Source organism: Bufo gargarizans, chromosome 3 (genome assembly GCF_014858855.1).
Source record: "Bufo gargarizans isolate SCDJY-AF-19 chromosome 3, ASM1485885v1, whole genome shotgun sequence".
In the NCBI taxonomy this organism is placed as follows: Eukaryota; Metazoa; Chordata; class Amphibia; order Anura; family Bufonidae; genus Bufo; species Bufo gargarizans.
Window position 1 is genome coordinate 171,194,034 of NC_058082.1, and position 26,858 is coordinate 171,220,891.

The 26,858-nt window shown below is 42.3% G+C and overlaps 1 protein-coding gene across 1 annotated transcript in view; it reads right to left on the reverse strand.

Moving 5' to 3' along the window:
* Positions 1–366: 366 nt before the first annotated feature.
* Positions 367–26,858, reverse strand: part of EDNRB (endothelin receptor type B) — a 296,607-nt gene continuing 270,115 nt past the window's right edge. Inside the window, exons 5-9 of the mRNA XM_044285218.1 lie at positions 24,393–24,597; positions 24,004–24,153; positions 22,433–22,566; positions 14,172–14,280; positions 367–3,156 (exon numbers count right to left, since the gene is read on the reverse strand). Of these exons, the coding sequence (XP_044141153.1) occupies positions 2,992–3,156; positions 14,172–14,280; positions 22,433–22,566; positions 24,004–24,153; positions 24,393–24,597 (763 nt within the window). The 3' untranslated portion in view covers positions 367–2,991. The remainder of the gene's footprint in view (positions 3,157–14,171; positions 14,281–22,432; positions 22,567–24,003; positions 24,154–24,392; positions 24,598–26,858) is intronic.

Genomic DNA, 26,858 nt, shown 5'->3' on the forward strand with positions numbered 1-26,858 from the left:
GAATTCAAAATAGATATGGTCATGTGTATGAGCCCTAACGCTGGTATTTTAATATTACATGTACCAACTAAAAGCTCGGAATGCACACGGAACGGTGCCCGTGTATTGCGGATCCGGAAATGCGGTCTGCAATACAGCCACGGAGCGCACACGTTCGTGTGCAGGAGGCCTTAGGATATATTTTACATACTCCGGAGTGTGACTGAACCAATGGTGGTGATTATGCTTACCCCTGGACAGTTGCGGCTCCAATGTATCCCAATATTAATACATACCACAATTTACTCCTTTAAAAACATATGAAACAAATCCCTCATCTCCTGTATATTATACCATAATGCCAAATGACTGATAAAAAGGAACACAGACAATAACTAAAATAGCTTTATTGGACATTTTAATAAATTTGCATATGTTGCATTATAAAAGTTCTATATAAAGACACATATTTGATTTCCTTACCTAAATGAATTTTCTTCAATATATAACATAATAATATACAATGTAAATTATTCTATGAAAAATAACAATGCCATTTTGTGGTTACCCGTTTTGAGTATAAAATGCATCTGTACAAATATAAAATACATAACATAATTGTGGCACAAATACATTACATACCAGCTGTAGTCCACTGCTGAGCCACTGAATCCTCTACAAATAATACAATATTTTCATTTGTTTCATAATAGATAAATATTTTTGCTCATTTCAAAGACACAATTCGTTTGGCTGATATGACCAATAATAAGAATTTCATCTTTATTCTGTTCTACGGTAGAAATATGCAAAAAAAAACTATAATTGAAAATGCAGATGACATCAAACATAGGCACGTAAAGTGAGGACATCTATAAGATGCCCATGAAGCGTTGAAGTATTGGTTGCAAATAACTCCCAATAGCATCTAAAAACAGAGCTAGTCCATGTTCACATTGTGTTTTTGTCCTTTGTATATGCTTACTCCAGGAAAAGCTCCCAATTTCTATGTTAAATGGAGGCTGTGATGGATATATGCTATACTGATACATCATAAAAGCCCATGTTGTATCTATTTAATGGATGACTATGATGAATACTATGGTGTGACATTTGTTATCTTTGCGCTACCAAAAAATAAAAATAAAACACTTTATGTTATGTGTTTTTGTACTGAACTACAGTAGACGGAACAGCATAGTCTTTAATACTTTCCTTTTAGTGGGATACTGACGTTTACTGGTTGGCCTGGCTAATAGGCACGCATGGGCACATTTAGAGTATATGGTGAGAACCTTCCTTTGTACATTCTAAACTTAAACAAAAACAGCAATGGAAATCCAGTTTTAGGGACATGCTTTGCCTGGCATCCATCTTAAAAGGAACTATCACTTGCTGTCGGCGTTCTAGTATCACCAGATGTATTTGCCAATGCTGATTGGCTGCTCTCTCACATTTAAAGATGTTCCTCAGCAGATAATTGTTATCTTATAGTGGTAATACATGTAACGTTCTGTAACTTTCCATTTAAGAAATGTCTTGTGTTTCGTCATCCCAACAGGACGATGACATGTATCTTGATCTAGTGTTTCAAACAAATGATTGTTTGACAGTTATATATACTAGATATTGTCATTGGTAGAAGTTTGATCCAAAGAACCCTGTGCCACATGAAAAGACATTATAATAAAACACCTGGTAAATGGGGGGCTCTGTTACCGATTTTGCATCTATTTTTGTCTCTGTTATTAAGGGAATTTAAAATGGGTTGTCCAGGATTTTTCCATTTTTGGTTTATCCTCAGGATAGGCCATCAATATCTAATAGGCAGGGTCTGACACCTCGCACTCATGCTAATCAGCTATTTTCTGGTAGCTCTGGTGCTGGAACTGCACGGCTCGGTCAATTCTGTAGTGGATGGAACTAACTACTGATCCAGTTCATTTCAATGGGAGCAGCATTGCAGTAACTAGCTCCATCCACTACACAGTGGTTGGACCATTGAAGTTCTGGTACCCCTTTTCAATACCAGAGCTACTGTAGAACAGCTGATCTGGGGGGGGGGGGAATGTGGGGTGTGAGGCCCCCACGATCAGATATTAAGGCCTACCCTGAGGATAGACTAGCAATAGTAAAATACTGGACAACTCCTTTAAGGTTCCTAAATGAAAAAGGGAATTTCTTAGTTATAGGTTACCTTAAAAATTTGTGGGGAAATTTATCAAGACTGGCATTCCCATACGCCAGTCTTGATCTCCCTGTGCTGTAGTAAGATGCACCTAATTAATTAAGAGGCAGGTAAATAATAAATTAGGCACATCTTTTGCAGTCCATGTGCCAGAAACTCAAGTCTACGCCAGCTAGGAGCTGATGCAGATTTGAGCTATAACTTATGCCAGTTTCTGGTGTAAGATATAGTAAATCTGGAGGGCCTTGCCAAACCCTGTCCCTTGCTGCTAAGCCCCACCCCTTTTCTCAACACTTTTGAAAAGTGTCAAGAACCTTTAAGAGTCACAAATTCTGGAGAAAATATAGTGTGTAGCACGATTTGCGACTTTTTTCTCCACAATAGTAGTGTCAAACCTTTGATAAATTTTCACCTATGGTGGCCATGTCTAGTCATTATGTCAAAATAAAAAAAATCTCTAGAATTTATTTTCTGTCAGCCATAAAATGTATACCAATAACTCAAGCAACAGATACATTTTTCAAAGTGCTGACACTGTTTGTTTTATCAAATAGGACAACTTACGAATGTTTAGTTGTGTGTTTTGTTGAGGAATAGTAAATATTAAAGTATATATTCAACTATATCACCTATAACCCCCAACCAACCCCCCAAAAACCTGTTGATAAACATTTTCTTGGGCTCAAGACGCTTGACAGTATTTCACATGCATTTACAACTTTTTTTTAGTCAGTATTATTAAACCTAGATGGATTTGCTTAAGTGCTGATACAACACTTGAGTTGTGTTTTGGGTGTTCATAGTGTGCTTTTAGTCCTGAACCTTCAGAGGACCAACATATCAGAAGAGACTTCCGTTTCATGGAGAATCGATTTATCTGCTTGGTTGAATGTTTCATATGCATGTTCATTGCCTTTGAACTTAATACAGGATGGTTTATCTTCCAGATTTGTTAAATCTTTGGGTTGACACCAACAGCATAAACATGACTGAAAAACAGAAAATATAAAAAATGTATTAAAAATGCATCCATATATGCACTGTACCTTATGAGAAGTCCATTTGGTGCAATGATATTTCCAAAGTAGGATGGGGCATAGTAACATTAACCTGTGCTATAAATATATATGGAGATGAATCACATAAGAGGCTTGGGAACTTTTCTTTTGTCCCAACTCAATGAGTCACACAGTTGAATAACAGCTATTCTTCCAAGCCTCCTATGCTCTATGGGAACCCAATATCATGCACACAACTGTGATTTTTGCCAACATCTGATCCATATTTTTTGTGGATCATATACGGACCCATAGAAAAAAAGACAATGCAACAGCACCCTGCAAATCATATATCATATCATGTACCTGGTTTAATGCTCAGGTTCTCCCATTGACTTCTATTGTGCTCGGGTTCTCGGTAGAGCACCCGAGCATCCCGAGGTGTTCTACTTGAGCACCCAAACACTTTGGTGCTTGATCAACACTACCCAAAATACATACATGGGGAAGGGTTTAAAAACAAGACATGCAATCCCTTTTACATGTATTTAACAATTCAGCTATACAAGGGAAAGTCATAGTCTTACTGTAAAAAATAATAATAATCTGCATGATCATGGTAAGAATTTTTAGATGCCCCCTAGCTTCTAGAGGCTCATACAAGCACTCACCACATACATGGACACACTCACAACATGCATCGACAGACTCACATACGCACCACATATATGGACATATATACTGAATATATATATATATATATATATATATATATACACACACACATTACACACACATGAACATACAAGTAGTTACAGTTGCAAGAAAAAGTATGTGAACCCTTTGGAATGATATGAATTTCTGCACAAATTGGTCATAAAATGTGATCTGATCTTCATCTAAGTCAATCACAGTCTGCTTAAACTAATAACACACAAATAATTAAATGTTACCATGTTTTTAATAAACATACCATGTAAACATTAACATTGCAGGTGGAAAAAAGTATGTGAACCCTTGGATTTAATAACTGGTTGAACCTCCTTTGGCAGCAATAACTTCAACCAAACGTTTCCTGTAGTTGCAGAACAGACGTGAGCAACGGTCAGGAGTAATTCTTGACCATTCCTCTTCACAGAACTGTTTCAGTTCAGCAATATTCTTGGGATGTCTGGTGTGAATCGCTTTATTGAGGTCATGCCACAGCATCTCAATAGGGTTGAGGTCAGGACTCTGACTGGGCCACTCCAGAAGGCGTATTTTCATCTGTTTAAGCCATTCTGTTGTTGATTTACTTCTATGCTTTGAGTCATTGTCCTGTTGCAACACCCATCTTCTGTTGAGCTTCAGCTGGTGGACAAATGGGGAATTCATTTTTCCTTAGATGATAGCAATCCGTCCAGGCCCTGATGCAGCAAAGCAGCCCCAAACCATGATGCCCCCACCACCATACTTCACAGTTGGGATGAGGTTTTGATTTTGGTGTGCTGTGCCTCTTTTTCTCCACACATGGTGGTGTGTGTTTCTTCCAAACAACTCAACTTTGGTTTCATCTGTCCACAGAATATTTTTGGACAGTAGTGGCTTCCTCTGTGGTATCCTCCCATGAAATCCATTCTTGTTTAGTGTTTTACGTATCATAGATTCGCTAACAGGGATGTTAGTATATGCCAGAGACTTTTGTAAGTCTTTAGCTGACACTCTAGGATTTTTCTTCACCTCATTGAGCTGTCTACCCTGTGCTCTTGCAGTCATCTTTACAGGACGGCCACTCCTAGGGAGAGTAGCAGCAGTGCTGAACTTTCTCCATTTATAGACAATTTGTCTTACCATGGACTGATGAACAGCAAGGCTTTTGGAGATACCCATTCCAGCTTTATGCAAGTCAACAATTCTTAATCGTAGGTCTTCTGGGAGCTCTTTTGTGTGAGGCATAATTCACATCAGGCAATGCCAATAGAAAACAGAACTGGTAAGCCATGTGCTAGTACTGCAGATCCCAGCATGAGAACAGCCATAGGAGGAGGAGAAGATGGCAATTATACTGTATCTGCTCTTCACTGAGTAAGGACCTTTAGTCGGAGGAGCTCCAGCACTGCTGCAGTAAGTGGCATCTGCTTCTATAAGGTGCAGCAGTTGTGAGTAGGGGCAGCCCTAGATCTAATGAAACATTCAATACTGCTATGGGGCCCCTTCTGAGCTTGGGACCTGAAGCAGTCGCTTCCCCTGCTTCCCTGATAGCTACGCCACTGCTGTATATTACATAAAGTAGGGCCTCATTCACATTGAGGTACAATTGTTCAGGTAGTGGGACTCCTACACTCATAAAGCCTATGCACTAAGTGAAAGGGCTGCCAAAATTACAAAGAAACCGGCACTCCAATACACCCTTTATTACACATAAAGGAGGGCATCATACACACCCTTGAAAAATTATGATTGATGGCCTGCTAGTGACCCTTAAAAACATTAGGAGCAAGGGCCTGCTGGTGACCCTCTAAAACAATAGGGGCGAGGGCCTACTGCTGATCTGACCATCTAAAACATTAGGGGTGAGGGCCTGCTGCTGAGCTTACTCTCTAAAACATTAGGGTTGAGTGCCTGCCACTGATCTGACCATCTAAAACATCATGGGCGAGGGCCTGTTGCTGAGGTCCTGCTGCTGAGCTGACCATCTAAAACATTAGGGATGAAGGCCTGCTGCCGATCTGACCATGTAATAAATTAAGGGTGAGGGCCTGCTGCTGAGCTGATCATCTAAAACATTATGGGCAAGGGCCTGCTGCTGAGTTGACCATCTAAAACATTATGGGCGAGGGCCTGCTGCTGAGCTGACCATTTAAAACATTATGGGCGAGAGCCTGCTGCTGAGCTGACCATCTAAAACATTAGGAGTGAGGGTCTGCTGCTGAGCTGACTCTCTAAAACATTAGGGGCGAGTTGCTACGCTGAGCTGACCATCGAAAAAATTATGGTTGAGGGCCTGTTGCTGAGCTGACCATCGAAAAAATTATGGTTGAGTGTCTGCTGGTGAGCCGACTCTCTAAAATTAGGGGCGAGTGCCTGACCATGGAAAAAATTATCGGCGAGGGCCTGCTGCTGAGCTGACCATCGAGGGCAGCCTAATAAGCATGTTGATATGATGGAGGAGGAGGAGGACGAGAAAAGGAAGATTGAACCATATACCCTTGTTTGTGGGTAAAGGGGTTCATGGGAATATTCAATACACCATAAAAGCCACATTTAAAGTGCCTTTATGTTCAGTCGCTTTCCTCTGCTGGAGTAGAGGAGTCGGGGCAATCCAGACCTTATTCATTTTGATAAGAATCAACCGGTCAGCATTTTCAGTTGACAGGCGGATGCGCATATCAGTATTAAGCCACCAGCAGCATTAAATACCCGCTCTGACAAAACGCTGGCGGCAGGACAGGCCAGCACCTCCAAGGCGTAGAGCGCCAGTTTGTGCCACGTGTCCAGCTTGGACCCCTCATAGTTGTAAGGCACACAGGGATCATTGAGAACGCAAACACAGTCTGCTACGTAGTCCACCATCTTCCAAAATGTTTCCCTCCTTGTGACAGTAGGCCGTGTCCCTGGTGTCCCAGGCCTTGGAAAGTGTTGCCCTGCCTCTGTTGGAACTGCTGTGTGTTCCCCTAAACTCCCCCCCTCAGCTGCCCAAGGAACTACATACTCTGCCACCAGCGTTGTCAGCTGAAAGTTTTGGGAGCAATTTTTCCACAAGGACCTTCTGGTATTGCACCATTTTGCTCTTCCTCTCCACCACAGGAATGAGAGATGAGAAGTTATCTTTGTAGCGGGGGGCGGGGGGACTGGCGAGAAGTGTGAACAAAGGGTCACGGGAAAGGCAGCATAACATAAGGTCAGCCATGTGTGCCAGAGTCCCAACAGACAAGACTTTGCTGTCCTCATCAGAAGGATGACTCTCAAACTCCTCATTCTCTTCCTCCTCTTCTGCCCAATCCATGCTAAACAGACAAAATAAACCTGCTATGGGTACTACACTTTGTAGCACAGGCAACCGTCTCCTGCTCCTCCTCCTCATCATCATCATCCAATTTGCGCTAATAAGATGAAATGAGGGTGGTCTGGCTATCACCCTGTGTCTTCCCCCATTTCCAGCTGTTCCACATGCAAAGTCGTTGAGTGGAGCTTCTCAATAACTGCCTTGGTCATGGCATGGGTGATGTTACGGGGCACTTGCTGGTGTAAGACGGGGACAGCACATCGGGCAAAATAGTGGCGGCTGGGGACTGAGTAATGAGGGGCGGCCACTACAATCATGCTGCGGAAAGCCTTTGTTTACGCAAGCCTAAATGGCAACATTTCCAAATTTTGAAAGGGACGCATTTAGTGCTATGGCCTGTGGGTAGGTGGCTGGGTATTTGCGCTTTCGTTCCAAGGCCTGGGGTATGGACATCTGTAAGCTGCGCTGAAACACAGAAGTGGATGTGCTAGCTGATGGTGCTTGCGAAGGTCCAGGTGCAGAACGGGAGGCATCCGTGCCTGTGCCTTGGACAGGGGATTGGCCAGCACGTAACACAGGGGAAGAGGAGGCAGTGGTGTGACCCGCCGACACTGGTTGTGGACCCAGGCGTTTGGCCCACCTATTACGGTGCTTTGATGCCATGTGGCAGATCATGCTGGTAGTGGTAACGTTGCTAGTGTTCACGCCCCTGCTCATTTTAGTACGGCGCAGGTTGCAAATGACAATTCTTTTATCGTCCGCACTTTCCTCAAAAAAACGCCAGACTGTGGAACACCTACCCCTTGGCAAGGGAGATTGCCGCAAGAGGGTGCTCTGGGTAACAGTTGCAGGCCTGTTTGGTGTGGCCCGCCTTCTCCCTTTTGCCACCCCACTGCCTTTTCCAGCCTGTTGCGGTGCTGCGGATCCCTCCCACTCTGTAATGCTGTCCTCGCTCGGCTTGCCACCTTCCCAGGTTGGGTCAGTGACTTCATCATCCACCACCTCCTCTGTCACTTCCTTACTATGCTCATCCTCCTGGCTTGTTGACCTAACAACAAAGAGCTCCTCGGAATAGCCGAGTGCGGGATCACTTATTTGCCAAGACTCTCCATGGTGGGAGGAAGGAGGATCAGGGAGAGGATTCTGTTGTCCAGACTCATGGCTACTGAGACTTGACTTTGTGTAAGACAGGGTGGTGCTTAACCGACTGGAAGCATTATCTGCTGCAATCCAACCGACCACCTGGTCGCACTGGTGTGACGTCGAGAGTGGTGTCCTGCACCGCCCTGCAAACTGGGACATGAAGCTAGGTATTGTGGATGAGTGTGTTTCTTGTGCTCTAGCAGCAGGCACAGTTTCACTGCGTACAGGGCCACGGCCTCTGCGTGCACGATCAGCAACACAGCCACTTCCCTGTCCCTTACTGCTCGCCTTCTGCATATTAAATGGTATATATGCTTGCAAGTATGTCACACGTACAGTAGCACAGGTTTTAAAAGTGCATGTGCAAAAAAATTACACTGAATTTCACTGATATTTCGGATGCGCTAACATTATACTGGAGATGTAGCGCAGGTAATGTCTCAGCGGTAATGCAGCGGCCAAACAATTGCACGCAATTTAGCGCAGGTTGTGCAAAAAATATATATTGCTGCCAAATGCAACAATAGTCCTTAAAAGGACTTTTGGGTCTTTACAATTGCACGCAATTTAACGCAGGTTGCGCTCAAAATATATATCGCTGCCTAACACAACAATAGTCCTTAAAAGGACTTTTGGGTCTCTAACACCAACCCTTCCTAACAAAAAAATAAAATTCTATTGAATCAATTCCCTACACTATCTGTCCCTTCTACAGCACAGCTCTCCCTGACTAAAAGGCCTCATTCAGACGACCGTATGTGTTTTGCGGATCCGCAAATATGCGGATCCGTTCTTCCGTGATAACATACGGAAGCACCCCCGTATGATCTGCATTTTTGCGGAACCATAGACTTAAATGGGGCTACAGAACGTTTAATGCGGACAACTATAGGACATGTGAGTTTATTTTTGCGGATCCACGGAACAGAACTACGGATGCGGACAGCACACGGTGTGCTGTCCGCATCTTTTCAGAGCCCATAGAAGTGAATGGATCCGCATACCATCCGCAAAAATGCGGAAGGGATGCGGATCCGTTCATACGGTCGTGTGAATGGGCCCTAACACTGAGCCGAACCACGTGTCATCGGGTGCAATAACTTTTAGATTTTTCCCTCAATATACTGTAGCATTATGAGGGCATGTTTTTTTGCGGGACAAATAGTAGTTGGATGAATAGATAAAAAAACTATTTACGTTGTCATTTTTGTGACATTCACTTTGCATCACAAATAACATGATAACTTGACTCCCTGGGTCAGTACAATTACAGCGATATACCAAATACATATAGTTATTTTTTTGCATTTTACTACTTTTGTTCATTTTATTACTTTTTTTGTTTGTTTTTATTAAATATGCTTTTGCTTCGCTGCATCCCAAGACATTTGTGGGACAAGGGAGCCCCCACCCTCTGAAACCACTTAGATCCCTTGGCAGCATCAAAAGGGTTAAACGGCCAGTATCTGCACTTCTGATGATCTGATCTGTTGGACCAGGAGCCGGCTGTCATACAAGAGCTGAGCTCCTACTTTTCACTGCAGTGCTTAGACTATGTCGCCTAGAATAAGGCCCCTTAATAACTTCCACAAAAAGGCGTATTAGTGGTCATTAAAGGGATAAACACATACTATTTCAAGTTATCTACACTAGGTTGTTTGAAATGGGTAGCTGCTACAGATGAGTCTGGTCAGGAAGGATTTATAGGGTCTGGTATCTCTTTTTCGGCATCATGTTGTTACAGAGTAGGCACACTTTGCCCAAACTTTTGATGTGTCATAACGACATACTGATCACTAAAACGAGGAGTTAGAGGCAAGGGCATTGCTAGGTTAAAACATTCGGGGCCTGGGCCCCTGATGTTTTTTCCCAAGCTCCGAATGTCCTGCCTGCCAGATAGATCCAACTGTATTGCCATCCTCAGAAGGGCAATACAATTGAATCTAATGCCTTGCAAGAGCGGAAGGACCTGTGATGACATCACAGTCCATGTGATCAGTTCTAAATGCAGTAGCTGAAAAGGAGTAGGACCTGCAATGATGTCACCATCATTTGACGTCTCAGCAGTGAAGAGAAGTCCTGGGAAGAAGCTGTGGTAAGGTCTGCTACATGAGGAAAGGTAAGTCAAGGGGCAGATTACTCAGTGTGAGAGTCAGAGCAATATTGGGAGTTGTAGTTATTTAACTGGGACTGTATGTTAGGGCTGAAGTTATTTACGTGGGACAGTGGGGTAGAGTGATGTTATTTACATCGGACTGAATATTGAGGGGTGATTTTATTTACATGGGACTTTATGTTGAATGTGGCTGGGGAGGGGGTGATGTTATTTACGTGGGACTGTATTTTGGAGGGGCTGTAGATAGAGAGGGATGTTATTTACATGGGACTGTATATTGGTGGCGGCTGGAGAGATGGTGTGATGGTATTTACATGGGACTCTATGGCGGAGGATGGAAATAATATTATTTACATGGGACTGTATGGTAGAGGGGCTGAGGAATTATAATTTATGAGGACAGTAAACTGAGGAATATAATTACAGTGGGCACTGCAGGGGGCATTATAAATACTGGGGCACTTCAAGGCAAGCATTATAATAGTAGAGGGCAATATAAATACTGGGGGCACTGTGTGGGCATTATAACAGTAGGGGCAACATAAATACTGGGGCACTTCAGGGTGAGCATTATAACAGTAGGGGGTATTATAAATACTGGGGGCATTTTAAATCCAGGTGACATTAGCCATTCTTGTTACTACTGGTGGCTCTATAGGAGGGAATTATAGATCCACATTATTTATATTAGGAGCATTATGGGGGCCTTATAACTACTGGGGGGTCTGTAGAGAGCTTTATTACCACTGGGATAACAATAGGGGGGGGCCTTATTTCTACTAGGGGCTCTGTAAGGACATTTTTAATACCCTCTTCTACTAATGGAGGCACTATTGGGGAGCACTATCACTGTTGGGGGCACTGTAGAGGGCAGTATTACTAACAAGGGCATTCTAGAAGGGAATTACTATTGTTGAGACTATGAGGAGTACTATTACTATGGGGAGCACTCATTTTTATTCAGGATAGTATTTGGGGGTAGAGAAAAGTGAGGAAGCTAAGCGTCTGTGTTTCACACTCTGCAGAAACGAGGCGCAGCTGAGAGAAGTTGTCGGGACTGAATGGAGAAGATGATGACAGAGAAAATCTACATCAGAGGAGACGTCACCTGGGAGGCACTGGATGTGAAAGGTACGTGCTGCTGTATAGCAAGTACAGTAAAATGTCTTCATTGCTAGTGTTTGTAGGGGGAGGGGTTGGGGGGGCATTGGTTGACCTCGAGAATTGGGCAATATTCATTGGGGCTTGGGACCCGGATCTTTTGAGACCCCAGCAATGCCCCTGGTTAGAGGCATTCAGCTGAACACTTTTAGGCCTCATGCACACGACCGTTGTGTGCATCCGTGGCCGTTGTGCCGTTTTCCGTTTTTTTTCACGGACCCATTTACTTTCAATGGGTCCGTGGAAAAATCGGAAAATGCACCGTTTGGCAGCCGCATCCGTGATCCGTTTTTCCTGGCCGTGAAAAAAATATGACCTGTCCTATTTTTTTCACGGCCAACGGTTCACGGACCCATTCAAGTCAATGGGTCCGTGAAAAATCACGGATGCACACAAGATTGTCATCCGTGTCCGTGATCCGTGTCCGTGATCCGTGTCCGTTTTTTCCTATCATTTCAATGGCAAACTTGACTTAGATTTTTTCTTTCATTTTTCATGTCCGTGGATCCTCCAAAAGACAAGGAAGACCCACGGACGAAAAAACGGTCACGGATCACGGACCTACGGACCCCGTTTTTGCGGACCTTAAAAAAAAAACGGTCGTGTGCATGAGGCCTTACTCCTAGCTGCTGAAGATTGAAATGGAGATGGCTTCATAGTCTTCAGTTTTGTTTCCAGCAGAGAGTTGAGATAGTACTTGGCTGAATCCTTTTAAGGGCTGTATTACACTGGCTGATGGTTGGCCAGATTATCGCTAACGATCATCTGTAGGGACACTCATTAGCGATGATCATGCTGTCTCATCATAATCTGCTGCCGGTAAACCATTATTAAGTATGGGGATGAGCGGTCGTTAATGCTGTGGAGTAGATTGCTACATGTAATAGCAGCGGCCTCCTCCACTGACAAGAAGGCGATTGCTGGATAGTAACACTTCCCTCCCGACAATTGCCTGCCTGATCGTGTAATGTAAGCCTAACTCCTCTTTGTAGTGATAGGGAGGGGTCTTAGCACTCAAAATGTGACATATCAAAAGGTTTGCTAAAGGGTAGTTACTCGTTAACCTACAAGAGCTTGCATCTTTTTTACAAATGTATTATGTTATCAGATACAGTACATCAAGAGTGGGAAAACTTTACTTGAATAATGTTCTCATCCTTTAACATAATAGGAAACCTCAATATGACTCAATAATGGGGGCACTGTAGAGGGCAGTATTACTAACGAGGGCATTCTAGAAGGGAATTACTATTGTTTTGACTATGAGGAGTACTATTACTATGGGGGGCACTCATTTTTCTTCAGGATAGTATTTGGGGGTAGAGAAAAGTGAGGAAGCTAAGCGTCTGTGTTTCACACTCTGCAGAAACGAGGCGCAGCTGAGAGAAGTTGTCCAGGACTGAATGGAGAAGATGATGACAGAGAAAATCTACATCCGAGGAGACGTCACCTGGGAGGCACTGGATGTGAAAGGTACGTGCTGCTGTATAGCTGTATAGCAAGTACAGTAAAATGTCTTCATTGCTAGTGTTTGTAGGGGGAGGGGTTGGGGGGGGGGGCATTGGTTGACCTCGAGAATTGGGCAATATTCATTGGGGCTTGGGCCCCGGATCTTTTGAGACCCTAGCAATGCCCCTGGTTAGAGGCATTCAGGTGAACACTTTTACTCCTAGCTGCTGAAGATTGAAATGGAGATGGCTTCATAGTCTTCAGTTTTGTTTCCAGCAAAGAGTTGAGATAGTACTTGGCTGAATCCTTTTAAGGGCTGTATTACACTGGCTGATGGTTGGCCAGATTATCGCTAATGATCATCTGTAGGAACACTCATTAGCGATATTCTGGTTGTGTAATACTGCCACCGATTACCTGATGAACGATCGGGCAAACCAGATTTTTAAGCATGCTTACAAATTCTTGTTTACCAGCAGAAGATCATGCTGTCTTATCATAATCTGCTGCCGGTAAACCATTATTAAGTATGGGGATGAGCGGTTGTTAATGCTGTGGAGTAGATTGCTACATGTAATAGCAGCGGCCTCCTCCACTGACAAGAAGGCGATTGCTGGATAGTAACACTTCCCTCCCGACAATTGCCTGCCTGATCGTGTAATGTAATATAAGCCTAACTCCTCTTTGTAGTGATAGGGAGGGGTCTTAGCACTCAAAATGTGACATATCAAAAGGTTTGCTAAAGGGTAGTTACTCGTTAACCTACAAGAGCTTGCATCTTTTTACAAATGTATTATGTTATCAGATACAGTACATCAAGAGTGGGAAAACTTTACTTGTATAATGTTCTCATCCTTTAACATAATAGGAAACCTCAATATGACTTTTGTGTCTTTTGATCCCATAATGCACAGAAATATGCATTTCATTTGGTGATCTGTGCTAAAATTAGTTCAGTCTGCATACCACTATTTAAGTATTTGCTGTCATCACCTTTATCCTTTACATCAAGTGATGTTACCTGGTAGATAGGAGCATTTTTATACTGTGTTTTGTTTTATTCATCTTATGATGAGATGTTATTCAACAAAGCTTATTACAATACATAAAATATTGTAAAGTAATATGAATGATGCTACAAGAATATCTTACCTTGAAGCAGTTTTTATATTTTGTACTGACCAAGTAAAGAGCTATTGGATTAATACAGGAATTTAAATCTGCCATATTCAAACCAATGTAGTTCACGGACATGAAAAAACTGTAATGGAAAAAAAGACACATATCAATTGTAAGGCATACAGTATTTTATATAACAAAGGTACTACATCATTATAGCACAAAGTAAAGTAAAAGCTATTGACTGACCCCCAAAGTAATTTCATTTATGACACAAAAGGGCTTAGCATAAAAAAAGCCCGTCACCTATTCACTGGAACTCCATTCTAGTGCTTAGGTTCTTGTCCCCATTGCATCAGTTTCCCTGTAGACTAAAAGTGTGATGTCGTATCCATCATCATGTGCGCCACTGTAGCCATTCACTGGCTTCAGCAGTGATTTGTCTCCAGTTGGCATGTGACCATTGAGGCTGGTGAATAATTATGGAGTTAAAGGGGTGTCCACCTTTTATTGACTTCAATAGGAGCAGTCCACTGCAAAGTAGATGAAGCTGTCTACTTGTGGTGTTGAACCCCTGCCGATACTCAGGATAGTACATCACTTAAAAAGGGGACAACCCCTTTGAGGCCCAAACTAAGCCACTTCCTTAAGGGGTTAAAGGGTTAATATCACTAAGATAGTCTTTTCTTTATGCTATATTATGGTATATGGACATCAAAAATGGTGTTTCTTTAACCACCTCCGGACCGCCTAACGCACATGTGTGTTCCGGAGGTGGCAGGCTGGCGCACAGTCACGCATATATGCGTCATCTCGCGAGACGCGAGATTTCCTGTGAACGCGCGCACACAGGCACGCGCGCTCACAGGAACGGAAGGTAAGCGAGTGGATCTCCAGCATCACAGCGGCGATCGTTCGCTGGCAGGCTGGAGATCCGAATTTTTTAACCCCTAACAGGTATATTAGACGCTGTTTTCATAACAGCGTCTAATATACCTCCTACCTGGTCCTCTGGTGGTCCCTTTTGTTAGGATCGACCACCAGAGGACTCAGGTAGGTCAGTACAGTCGCACCAAACACCACACTACACTACACTACACCCCCCCCCCGTCACTTATTAACCCCTTATTAACCCCTGATCACCCCTGATCACCCCATATAGACTCCCTGATCACCCCCCTGTCATTGATCACCCCCCTGTCAGGCTCCGTTCAGACGCCCGTATGATTTTTAAAGATCCACGGATACATGGATCGGATCCGCAAAAAGCATACGGACGTCTGAATGGAGCCTTACAGGGGGGTGATCAATGACAGGCGGGTGATCACCCATATACACTCCCTGATCACCCCCTGTCATTGATCACCCCCCTGTCATTGATCACTCCCCTGTAAGGCTCCATTCAGACGTCCGCATGATTTTTACGGATCCATGGATACATGGATCGGATCCGCAAAACACATGCGGACGTCTGAATGGAGCCTTACAGGGGGTGATCAATGACAGGCGGGTGATCACCCATATACACTCCCTGATCACCCCCCTGTCATTGATAACCCCCCTGTAAGGCTCCATTCAGACGTCCGCATGCGTTTTGTGGATCCGATCCATGTATCCATGTATCCGTAAAAAATCATGCGGATGTCTGAATGGAGCCTTACAGGGGGGGTGATCAGTGACAGGGGGGTGATCACCCTGATTACCCTGATCACCCCCTGTCATTGATAACCCCCCTGTAAGGCTCCATTCAGACGTCCGCATGCGTTTTGTGGATCCGATACATGTATCCATGGATCCGTAAAAAATCATGCGGATGTCTGAATGGAGCCTTACAGGGGGGGTGATCAGTGACAGGGGGGTGATCACCCTGATTACCCTGATCACCCCCTGTCATTGATAACCCCCCTGTAAGGCTCCATTCAGACGTCCGCATGCGTTCTGTGGATCCGATACATGTATCCATGGATCCGTAAAAAATCATGCGGATGTCTGAATGGAGCCTTACAGGGGGGGTGATCAGTGACAGGGGGGTGATCACCCTGATTACCCTGATCACCCCCTGTCATTGATAACCCCCCTGTAAGGCTCCATTCAGACGTCCGCATGCGTTTTGTGGATCCGATACATGTATCCATGGATCCGTAAAAAATCATGCGGATGTCTGAATGGAGCCTTACAGGGGGGGTGATCAGTGACAGGGGGGTGATCACCCTGATTACCCTGATCACCTCCTGTCATTGATAACCCCCCTGTAAGGCTCCATTCAGACGTCCGCATGCGTTCTGTGGATCCGATACATGTATCCATGGATCCGTAAAAAATCATGCGGATGTCTGAATGGAGCCTTACAGGGGGGGTGATCAGTGACAGGGGGGTGATCACCCTGATTACCCTGATCACCCCCTGTCATTGATAACCCCCCTGTAAGGCTCCATTCAGACGTCCGCATGCGTTCTGTGGATCCGATACATGTATCCATGGATCCGTAAAAAATCATGCGGATGTCTGAATGGAGCCTTACAGGGGGGGTGATCAGTGACAGGGGGGTGATCACCCTGATTACCCTGATCACCCCCTGTCATTGATAACCCCCCTGTAAGGCTCCATTCAGACGTCCGCATGCGTTTTGTGGATCCGATACATGTATCCATGGATCCGTAAAAAATCATGCGGATGTCTGAATGGAGCCTTACAGGGGGGGGTGATCAGTGACAGGGGGGTGATCACCCTGATTACCCTGATCACCCCCTGTCATTGATAACCCCCCTGTAAGGCTCCATTCAGACGTCCGCATGCGTTCTGTGGATCCGATACATGTATCCATGGATCCGTAAAAAATCATGCGGATGTCTGAATGGAGCCTTACAGGGGGGGTGATCAGTGACAGGGGGGTGATCACCCTGATTACCCTGATCACCCCCTGTCATTGATAACCCCCCTGTAAGGCTCCATTCAGACGTCCGCATGTGTTTTGTGGATCCGATCCATGTATCCATGGATCCGTAAAAAATCATGCGGATGTCTGAATGGAGCCTTACAGGGGGGGTGATCAATGACAGGGGGGTGATCAGGGAGTTTATATGGGTGATCACCCCCCTGTCATTGATCACCCCCCTGTCATTGATCACCCCCCCCCCCCCCTGGTAAGGCTCCATTCAGACATTTTTTTTGGCACAAGTTAGCGGAAATTTTTTGTTTGTTTTTGTTTTTTCTTACTAAGTCTCATATTCCACTAACTTGTGTAAAAAAAAAAATCTCACATGGACGCACCATACCCCTCACGGAATCCAAATGCGTAAACATTTTTAGACATTTATATTCCAGACTTCTTCTCACGCTTTAGGGCCCCTAAAAAGCCAGGGCAGTATAAATACCCCACATGTGACCCCATTTCGGAAAGAAGACACCCCAAGGTATTCCGTGAGGGGCATATTGAGTCCATGAAAGATTGAAATTTTTGTCCTAAGTTAGCGGAAAGTGAGACTTTGTGAGAAAAAAACAAAAAAAAAATCAATATCCGCTAACTTATGCAAAAAAAAAAAAAATTCTAGGAACTCGCCATGCCCCTCATTGAATACCTTGGGGTGTCTTCTTTCCAAAGTGGGGTCACATGTGGGGTATTTATACTGCCCTGGCTTTTTAGGGGCCCGAAAGTGTGAGAAGAAGTCTGGGATCCAAATGTCTAAAAATGCCCTCCTAAAAGGAATTTGGGCCCCTTTGCGCATCTAGGCTGCAAAAAAGTGTCACACATGTGGTATCGCCGTACTCAGGAGAAGTTGGGGAATGTGTTTTGGGGTGTCATTTTACATATACCCATGCTGGGTGAGAAAAATATCTTGGTCAAATGCCAACTTTGTATAAAAAAATGGGAAAAGTTGTCTTTTGCCAAGATATTTCTCTCACCCAGCATGGGTATATGTAAAATGACACCCCAAAACACATTCCCCAACTTCTCCTGAGTACGGCGATACCAGATGTGTGACACTTTTTTGCAGCCAAGGTGGGCAAAGGGGCACACATTCCAAAGTGCACCTTTCGGATTTCACCGGCCATTTTTTACAGATTTTGATTGCAAGGTACTTCTTACACATTTGGGCCCCTAAATTGCCAGGGCAGTATAACTACGCCACAAGTGACCCCATTTTGGAAAGAAGACACCCCAAGGTATTCCGTGAGGGGCACGGCGAGTTCCTAGAATTTTTTATTTTTTGTCACAAGTTAGCGGAAAATGATGATTTTTCTTTTTTTTTTCTTTTTTCCTTACAAAGTCTCATATTCCACTAACTTGCGACAAAAAATAAAAAATTCTAGGAACTCGCCATGCCCCTCACGGAATACCTTGGGGTGTCTTCTTTCCAAAATGGGGTCACTTGTGGGGTAGTTATACTGCCCTGGCAATTTAGGGGCCCAAATGTGTGAGAAGAACTTTGCAATCAAAATGTGTAAAAAATGCCCTGCAAAATCCGAAAGGTGCACTTTGGAATATGTGCCCCTTTGCCCACCTTGGCAGCAAAAAAGTGTGACACATCTGGTATCGCCGTACTCAGGAGAAGTTGGGGAATGTGTTTTGGGGTGTCATTTTACATATACCCATGCTGGGTGAGAAAAATATCTTGGTCAAATGCCAACTTTGTATAAAAAAAATGGGAAAAGTTGTCTTTTGCCAAGATATTTCTCTCACCCAGCATGGGTATATGTAAAATGACACCCCAAAACACATTCCCCAACTTCTCCTGAGTACGGCGATACCAGATGTGTGACACTTTTTTGATGCCAAGGTGGGCAAAGGGGCACATATTCCAAAGTGCACCTTTCGGATTTCACCGGTCATTTTTTTACAGATTTTGATTGCAAAGTACTTCTCACACATTTGGGCCCCTAAATTGCCAGGGCAGTATAACTACGCCACAAGTGACCCCATTTTGGAAAGAAGACACCCCAAGGTATTCCGTAAGGGGCATGGCGAGTTCCTAGAATTTTTTATTTTTTGTCGCAAGTTAGTGGAATATGAGACTTTGTAAGGAAAAAAGAGAAAAAAAAAAATCATCATTTTCCGCTAACTTGTGACAAAAAATAAAAAATTCTAGGAACTCGCCATGCCCCTCACGGAATACCTTGGGATGTCTTCTTTCCAAAATGGGGTCACTTGTGGCGTAGTTATACTGCCCTGGCAATTTAGGGGCCCAAATGTGTGAGAAGTACCTTGCAATCAAAATGTGTAAAAAATGGCCTGCAAAATCTGAAAGGTGCACTTTGGAATATGTGCCCCTTTGCCCACCTTGGCAGCAAAAAAGTGTGACACATCTGGTATCGCCGTACTCAGGAGAAGTTGGGGAATGTGTTTTGGGGTGTCATTTTACATATACCCATGCTGGGTGAGAGAAATATCTTGGCAAAAGACAACTTTTCCCATTTTTTTATACAAAGTTGGCATTTGACCAAGATATTTTTCTCACCCAGCATGGGTATATGTAAAATGACACCCCAAAACACATTCCCCAACTTCTCCTGAGTACGGCGATACCAGATGTGTCACACTTTTTTGCTGCCAAGGTGGGCAAAGGGGCACATATTCCAAAGTGCACCTTTTGGATTTCACCGGTCATTTTTTACACATTTTGATTGCAAAGTTCTTCTCACACATTTGGGCCCCTAAATTGCCAGGGCAGTATAACTACCCCACAAGTGACCCCATTTTGGAAAGAAGACACCCCAAGGTATTCCGTGAGGGGCATGGCAAGTTTTTAGAATTTTTTATTTTTTGTCGCAAGTTAGTGGAATATGAGACTTTGTAAGAAAAAATAAAAAAAATAAAATCATCATCATTTTCCGCTAACTTGTGACAAAAAATAAAAAGTTCTATGAACTCACTATGCCCATCAGCGAATACCTTAGGGTGTCTACTTTCCGAAATGGGGTCATTTGTGGGGGTTTTCTACTGTTTGGGCATTGTAGAACCTCAGGAAACATGACAGGTGCTCAGAAAGTCAGAGCTGTTTCAAAAAGCGGAAATTCACATTTTTGTACCATAGTTTGTAAATGCTATAACTTTTACCCAAACCATTTTTTTTTTGCCCAAACATTTTTTTTTTATCAAAGACATGTAGAACAATAAATTTGGCGAAAAATGTATATATGGATGTCGTTTTTTTTGCAAAATTTTACAGCTGAAAGTGAAAAATGTCATTTTTTTGCAAAAAAATCGTTACATTTTGATTAATAACAAAAAAAGTAAAAATGTCAGCAGCAATAAAATACCACCAAATGAAAGCTCTATTAGTGAGAAGAAAAGGAGGTACAATTCATTTGGGTGGTAAGTTGCATGACCGAGCGATAAACGGTGAAAGTAGTGTAGTGCCGAAGTGTAAAAAGTGCTCTGGTCATGAAGGGGGTTTCACCTAGCGGGGCTGAAGTGGTTAATTGGAAACTCTGTTAAGAGGTCGTAAGTTTCAGTGGCTGGGCAGGTGACCTAGGTTGTGCATGTATTACATGAAAGGTCCTTCACTTAAATAGCTGTAATTCTACTTTGTATGGTTGGCTGTAATTTAACTCCAGCAAAATGAGTTTATTGCTATGGTTCTCAGGTCCTGGACATGGCTGGGCAGGTTTTATTCAGGAAGTCACAGAGCACCTTCACCAGTATAAAATATAACCTTTAATGGTATTTGTTAAAAATATCTCAATTCGTGCCTAAAATCTCTATCCACTTAGGCTGAGTATATATGGACTATTGCTGGGGAAAGGAAAATTACCTAACTTTCCAGCTTGCCCTATAATCTATTAACCCTGCCTACAAAAATGGAATAGCTGCCCCAGGGCGATCCTGTGTCAAGAACCTCCTAATCACCCTGTATGGCCCTGACAAGGGATAGATAGCACCACCTACAGAGACCCACTGTATAAATGTCAGGTATCAAACATCAGTGGTTTAACTGTACATCAAAAACAAAAAAGATTAATAATGATATTTCAGCAATAAATGATAGTTTCACACAAACTCCATATATATCAGTATGCCCAGTAAGTTGGTATGTATAATACTGTATCCATGATGTAACAGCCTCTGTCCCAACGTGTTTCCCTGATATGTTTTGCAGGTATCAGTTCATCAGGGGACTTACAATAAATTTTTATCCCTTTAAATATACTTCAGGGAAAAGAAGAAAATCCTATTATATACTGTATATATATATATGGAATTTTCTTTTAGTGAATAATTGCCCATACAACCATTGATTACATATCTATTAACCAGAGAGAACCACTATGACACTAGTTAATAATACTATGAAAGATAACTTATCTAATGCTGGAGCATGGATCCAATAGATCCACTTGAGACACAGATTACGCATATGGCAATTGCTCTTAAGAGACCTTTATATAGGGAATAAACCTTTATATAGGGAAGGTATACAGATATTTCCCCCATCAAAACACTTACATGCTACTCATATAGGGGTAATCAAAAGCATACTTATATGTCAGTGACAATAAATATCAGGTTCTAAAATATACTTGCTCCAACTGTAGTTATATCTTAAGTTTTGGCATTGGTGGTGCAGTGGCTGCCTCCGTAAGTGGTAACCAGCAGCAAGATCACGTGGGACGCCACAGCTGATACACCACTATCCACGAACTAGTACATGAATGCTGTTCAGAAAACACATCAAAGGATTAATGTCTGTATTATTAAAGGAGGAATGGCAGCAATTTGAAATATATTATTATTCATCTTTTTAGTTTTTGATGTACATTTAGACCACTGACCTTTGACACCTGACAGTTATACAGTGGGTCTCTGTAGGTGGTTATATCTATCCCTTGTCAGGGCCATACAGGGTGATTAGGAGGTTCCTGACATGGGATCGCCCCTATCGGGGCAACTATTCAGTTTTTATAGGCAGGGTTATTAGGTTATAGGGCAAGCTGGAGGTTCAGTTAATTTTTCTTTCCAGAAAAATAGTCCATATATACCCATCCTAAGTGGATAAAGAGTTTAGGCACGAATTGGGGTATTTTAAACAAATACCATTAAATATTATGCTTTATACTGGTGAAGGTGCTCTGTGACTTCTTGAATAAAATGGAACCAGTGGCGAACTTGGACTTCTGATGTCCGTATTGATCAGAACTATGATTCAGGTTTTAATGTAAAAAGCAGTTGCATTTTTGAGAGTGCATTAGGTTAAAGGCAAATGCGCCTTTGCAGTATATTATACGATGTTACGCTTGGACAAATGCAGAGACAAAAATGGAAAATAACTACTTTCACTGTAAAAAGTAAACTTTACCTCAGAAGTTCACATTGGATGGTATATCCTCTGTAGTCAAATATAAACTTGATCATCTTACTGAGGTGTAGAGGTAGCCAGCAAACGGCAAATACCAGCACCAAGCAAAATACAGTTTTAGCAACATCACGTCTCTGAAACGGAAATATAAGTATGGTTACTTTCTTCCCTTTATTCTAGAGATCAAGTACATTTATCAAAATTCTAAATTGGCAGGAGACTGGTCTCATGTTTAAGATAAAAGTGAGCATCATACATTAGAGGAAAATCAGGAGAGCTGAAACTGCCCTGCATTTTTGGGAAAAAAATAAATAAAAATCCAGTGACTAAAACTCCTTGAAAACTTTATTTGTAGATGCTTATTTTAGCTGCTATGCAGAAGCACATATCTGTACAAAACGCATAAGTGATTCTTGTAAACCAGATACTTTTTTTATAAGTTTGGAATTTTTTTACAAACAAAATTTTCTAGGATTTTAAAGGCCTTCTGTCACCCCCCAAAAGTTATTTTTCATTTTTGGGCTAATTAAAATCCTTATAGTGCGATTTTTCAATATATAGTGCTCTTACCCTTTTCTGTTGTCTAGTTTCTTTAAAAAACGCACTTTTATAATATGTTAATTACCTGGCTACCAGCAAGTAGGGCAGTTACTTGCTGGTAGCCGCCGCATCCTCCTTTAAAAAAAATGCCCCCTCCTCCTGTTGATTGACAGGGCCAGCGAGCGCTCTCCTCCTCTGGCTGGCCCTGTCTGCGTTCTAAATCTCGCGCCTGCACGTACCGGTCTTCAGTCGGCGCAGGCGCACTGAGAGGAGGACCTCACTCGGCCGCTCCTTCCTCAGTGTGCCTTCACCGGGTGTAGATGTGACATAATCAGCGCAGGCGCACTGAGGAAGGAGCGGCCGAGCGAGGTCCTCCTCTCGGTGTGCCTGCGCCGACTGAAGACCGGTACGGCGCAGGCGCGAGATTTAGAACGCAGACAGGGCCAGCCAGAGGAGGAGAGCGTTCGCTGGCCCTGTCAATCAACAGGAAGAGGGGGCTTTTTTTTTAAAGGAGGATGCAGCGGCTACCAGCAAGTAACTGCCCTACTTGCTGGTAGCCAGGTAATTAACATATTATAAAAGTGCGGTTTTTAAAGAAACTAGACAACAGAAAGGGGTAAGAGCACTATATATTGAATAATTGCACTATAAGGATTTTAATTAGCCCAAAAATGAAAAATGACTTTTGGGGGGTGACAGAAGCCCTTTAAGACACTGGATTTTTATTTTTTTCTACTTGCCGTGTTTATGCTCCTGGACTGGTAGCTCCAAATTCAGTGGTCATCAATATATATATATATATATATATAGGTGTCGCACTTGCTGTATGTGTTTTGGTGAGTTCTCTACTGTTTAAGTGTTAAAATCCCAATCATGTAATATCTTACTGTTGATGTAAATATGAGACATGCATACAACATAATATTTGAGAATTAGTAGAAAATATAATATTCAAACTATATTTCTCAAAACCATTGCAGTTAATGGGTGGCAGATAAACAGTGCAATCACTTTGAAGGCTTGTGCTGTACCTGCTTTATATGGTCAGTCAATGAAATTGTAATTCCACTTTTCTTCTGTAGCAACTCAAATGTCATCAGAGAATAAAAAATGGCAGTAACAAGCAGAGGGAGGCAAAAATAGAAGCTGAAAAGCCATGGGTCCTTATAGGTCTTGTAAAGCTTAAAGAAAAAAGGAAAATGGTATGTAAAGTACAAATAAAGGCTATACAATGAATTGATATACAATTACTGATGTTAAACATTCACTATATATTGAGCAAATATAAACTATAGCTCCAATGTATCTTAACCATTTGCAGTTTAACTGTCCTTCAGGACTAATTCTGAATGATAAATGGTGACACATTCCCTTGAAATTCTACATAAAGACATTTTAGGCATACTACTATCCAGCCTACCTCCAGGAATGGTGAAATTTGGCTTGGGTTAAACATGCAGGTTTTCATGTCTTGTCCATTATAGTCATATTTTATAACATTATAGCCTATGGCCTCTGGGATTGCCAGTATGACTGATATCATCCATATAAATGTAATTTCCAATACAGTCCATTTAGTAGCACGATTCCCACCAATGTGATTCCAGGATGCAACCGCTCTGTACCTGAATTTGAAAAAAAAAAACACATTATGCATACATAAGAATCCTTTAATCCACCACGTGTACAGTATGTTCTATACTTCATTTTTAGTCTGTTGTACAACACCGACAAGTTGAACCCTAGAGCCAAATGAACACTATATGAAAGGCCACACATGTGTATGTACAGTATTTGCACAATTAAGATAAACAAAATTTAATCTTAATTTTAAATCTTTTTTTTTTTGTTAAACAAAGAATAGAAACCTCATATATAGGGATGAGAGAATCGACTTTGGATGAAACATCTGAAGTCGATTGGCATAAAACTTTGTTCCAATGCTGTACGGAGCAGGAGCTCCATACAGTATTAGAATGTATTGGCTTTGATGAGCCAAAGTTATAGCTTTGTGAAGTCTCGTGAAACTTCGCTTAATCACTTCATAAATTAATTTGTACTGTAAAAAAACATTTCTCAAACTCGGATTCGGTTCCAAGTGGTACCTTGGAACCGAACCCGTGTTCAGGAAATGGTTTCCCTGCTCCGTACAGTATTAGAGCAAAGTTTTATGTGAATCGACTTCGGATGTTTCATCCGAAGTCGATTTGCTCATCCCTACTCATGTACATTAAAAACATTTAAAAGTGAATTGTCTGGAGTTACAGGATAATGTGGGGCCACGGCAGAAGGGCCTCTATCTAGCAGGCAACATTTTTCCCTTTCTCTACTGCACTTGTATATTTTTTCTCTCCTGGCTGATTTCCTGGTACATGCACAAAAATATTTTTGGGGGATGTCATATTATTGCAGTGAATTGATACTATTTTTCATTGACTTTTTATATTTATTTGATGAACTGTCTCTTTCTGCTTTGTTCTGCATCAGCACATTATTCATAGTATGGAAGGAGATGTATTTGATTGACGGTGGCCTTTGGCTTTCTTTCCTGCTGATATTATCTTGTGAGCCCTAGTTCCAGACGGTTCATTTTAAATGATTTAACAAATGTGATGTTTTCATTGTTGATTTAATAAAGATGACTTATTTTCCTGATCTTAGATGTGCATATACCTATACATGTGTCGCTTTTAAGATAACATTATTAGTAATGTGCGTTTGGTTTTGCGATATTTTGAGAATTTTTCACATAATATTCGCAATAAACTCGCAAATTCTAGAATTCGTGATCTCCAGTCATTATTTGCGATTGCACAAAATGGCTCTAATGATGCGCATATTTTTTTTGCGCAATACATGCAACTTCACATTTTATCAGGTCTGAGTAGATATTACTGATTGGTGCACTTAGTATTGTTGTGACATCACAGCACTGTGTCTGTAGCATGTACGTATGGACAGCAGAGAAATTGTAATTCCTATCACACTACCTAACACCCTGCACTGGAACCAGCTACACTATATCACTATCTAACCTGCACTGACTATCTCCCACTAACTATATGTATTATATACATAGGCTAACTAACTATCTAATGTAATTGGATGAGGAATAGGATCCAGATGAAAGCACAGAGCACAGCAATGTCACTGCGTTCTCTCTCAGAACTGCATAAAACTGTAGAAAATGGATGCTGGGGAGGTTCTTATATAGTAAGGGGTAGGCAACTTTCCTATTGGTTGCTAGGGATGTTGCTAAGCCCTGACAAAAATATTGCAGCCTTCTCATTGGCCCACAAGCAAGAAGGGAGGTTACTGATGAAAAAAAAATCTAGAACATTCGCTATTACGAATATATATCACTATATTCTACATCTTCGCCGATACTCCCGATAAAAATTTGCAATTAGAATATTTGCGATCAACACTAAACATTATTTTGGATCTTTGACTAGCTCGACCTGGCCAACAAGGGAGCAGGTGAATCCCCTGGTGGGCCTCTCAGCCTGTTTCAACCCCTAATACCCCACCTCCTACACAAGTGGCGTATAGCACCGTAAACTGACTGCAGATAAGCAAATATAAATCAATAATTATAGGAGGCTAAGATGAATTCTAGCACATAGATGAGCTAACAGGGTCTCCAGGACAGAACAGTCTGAGGCACAAGCTAGGCAACAGACCACTACTGAGAAGAATAAATGTGTTTAAAGGATTTATCAAGAGAAGTCAGATCATTTTTGACTGTTACAGTAGGCACCCAGAAAGATCTGTTCTGGTGGGCCCCATGCTGTCCTGTCCAACACTGTTCTTTGAAGCATGCTTTCACCACACACATTATCTGATGGGCCTACCATCCAATTTGCAATCAAATCCTAGAACCCAA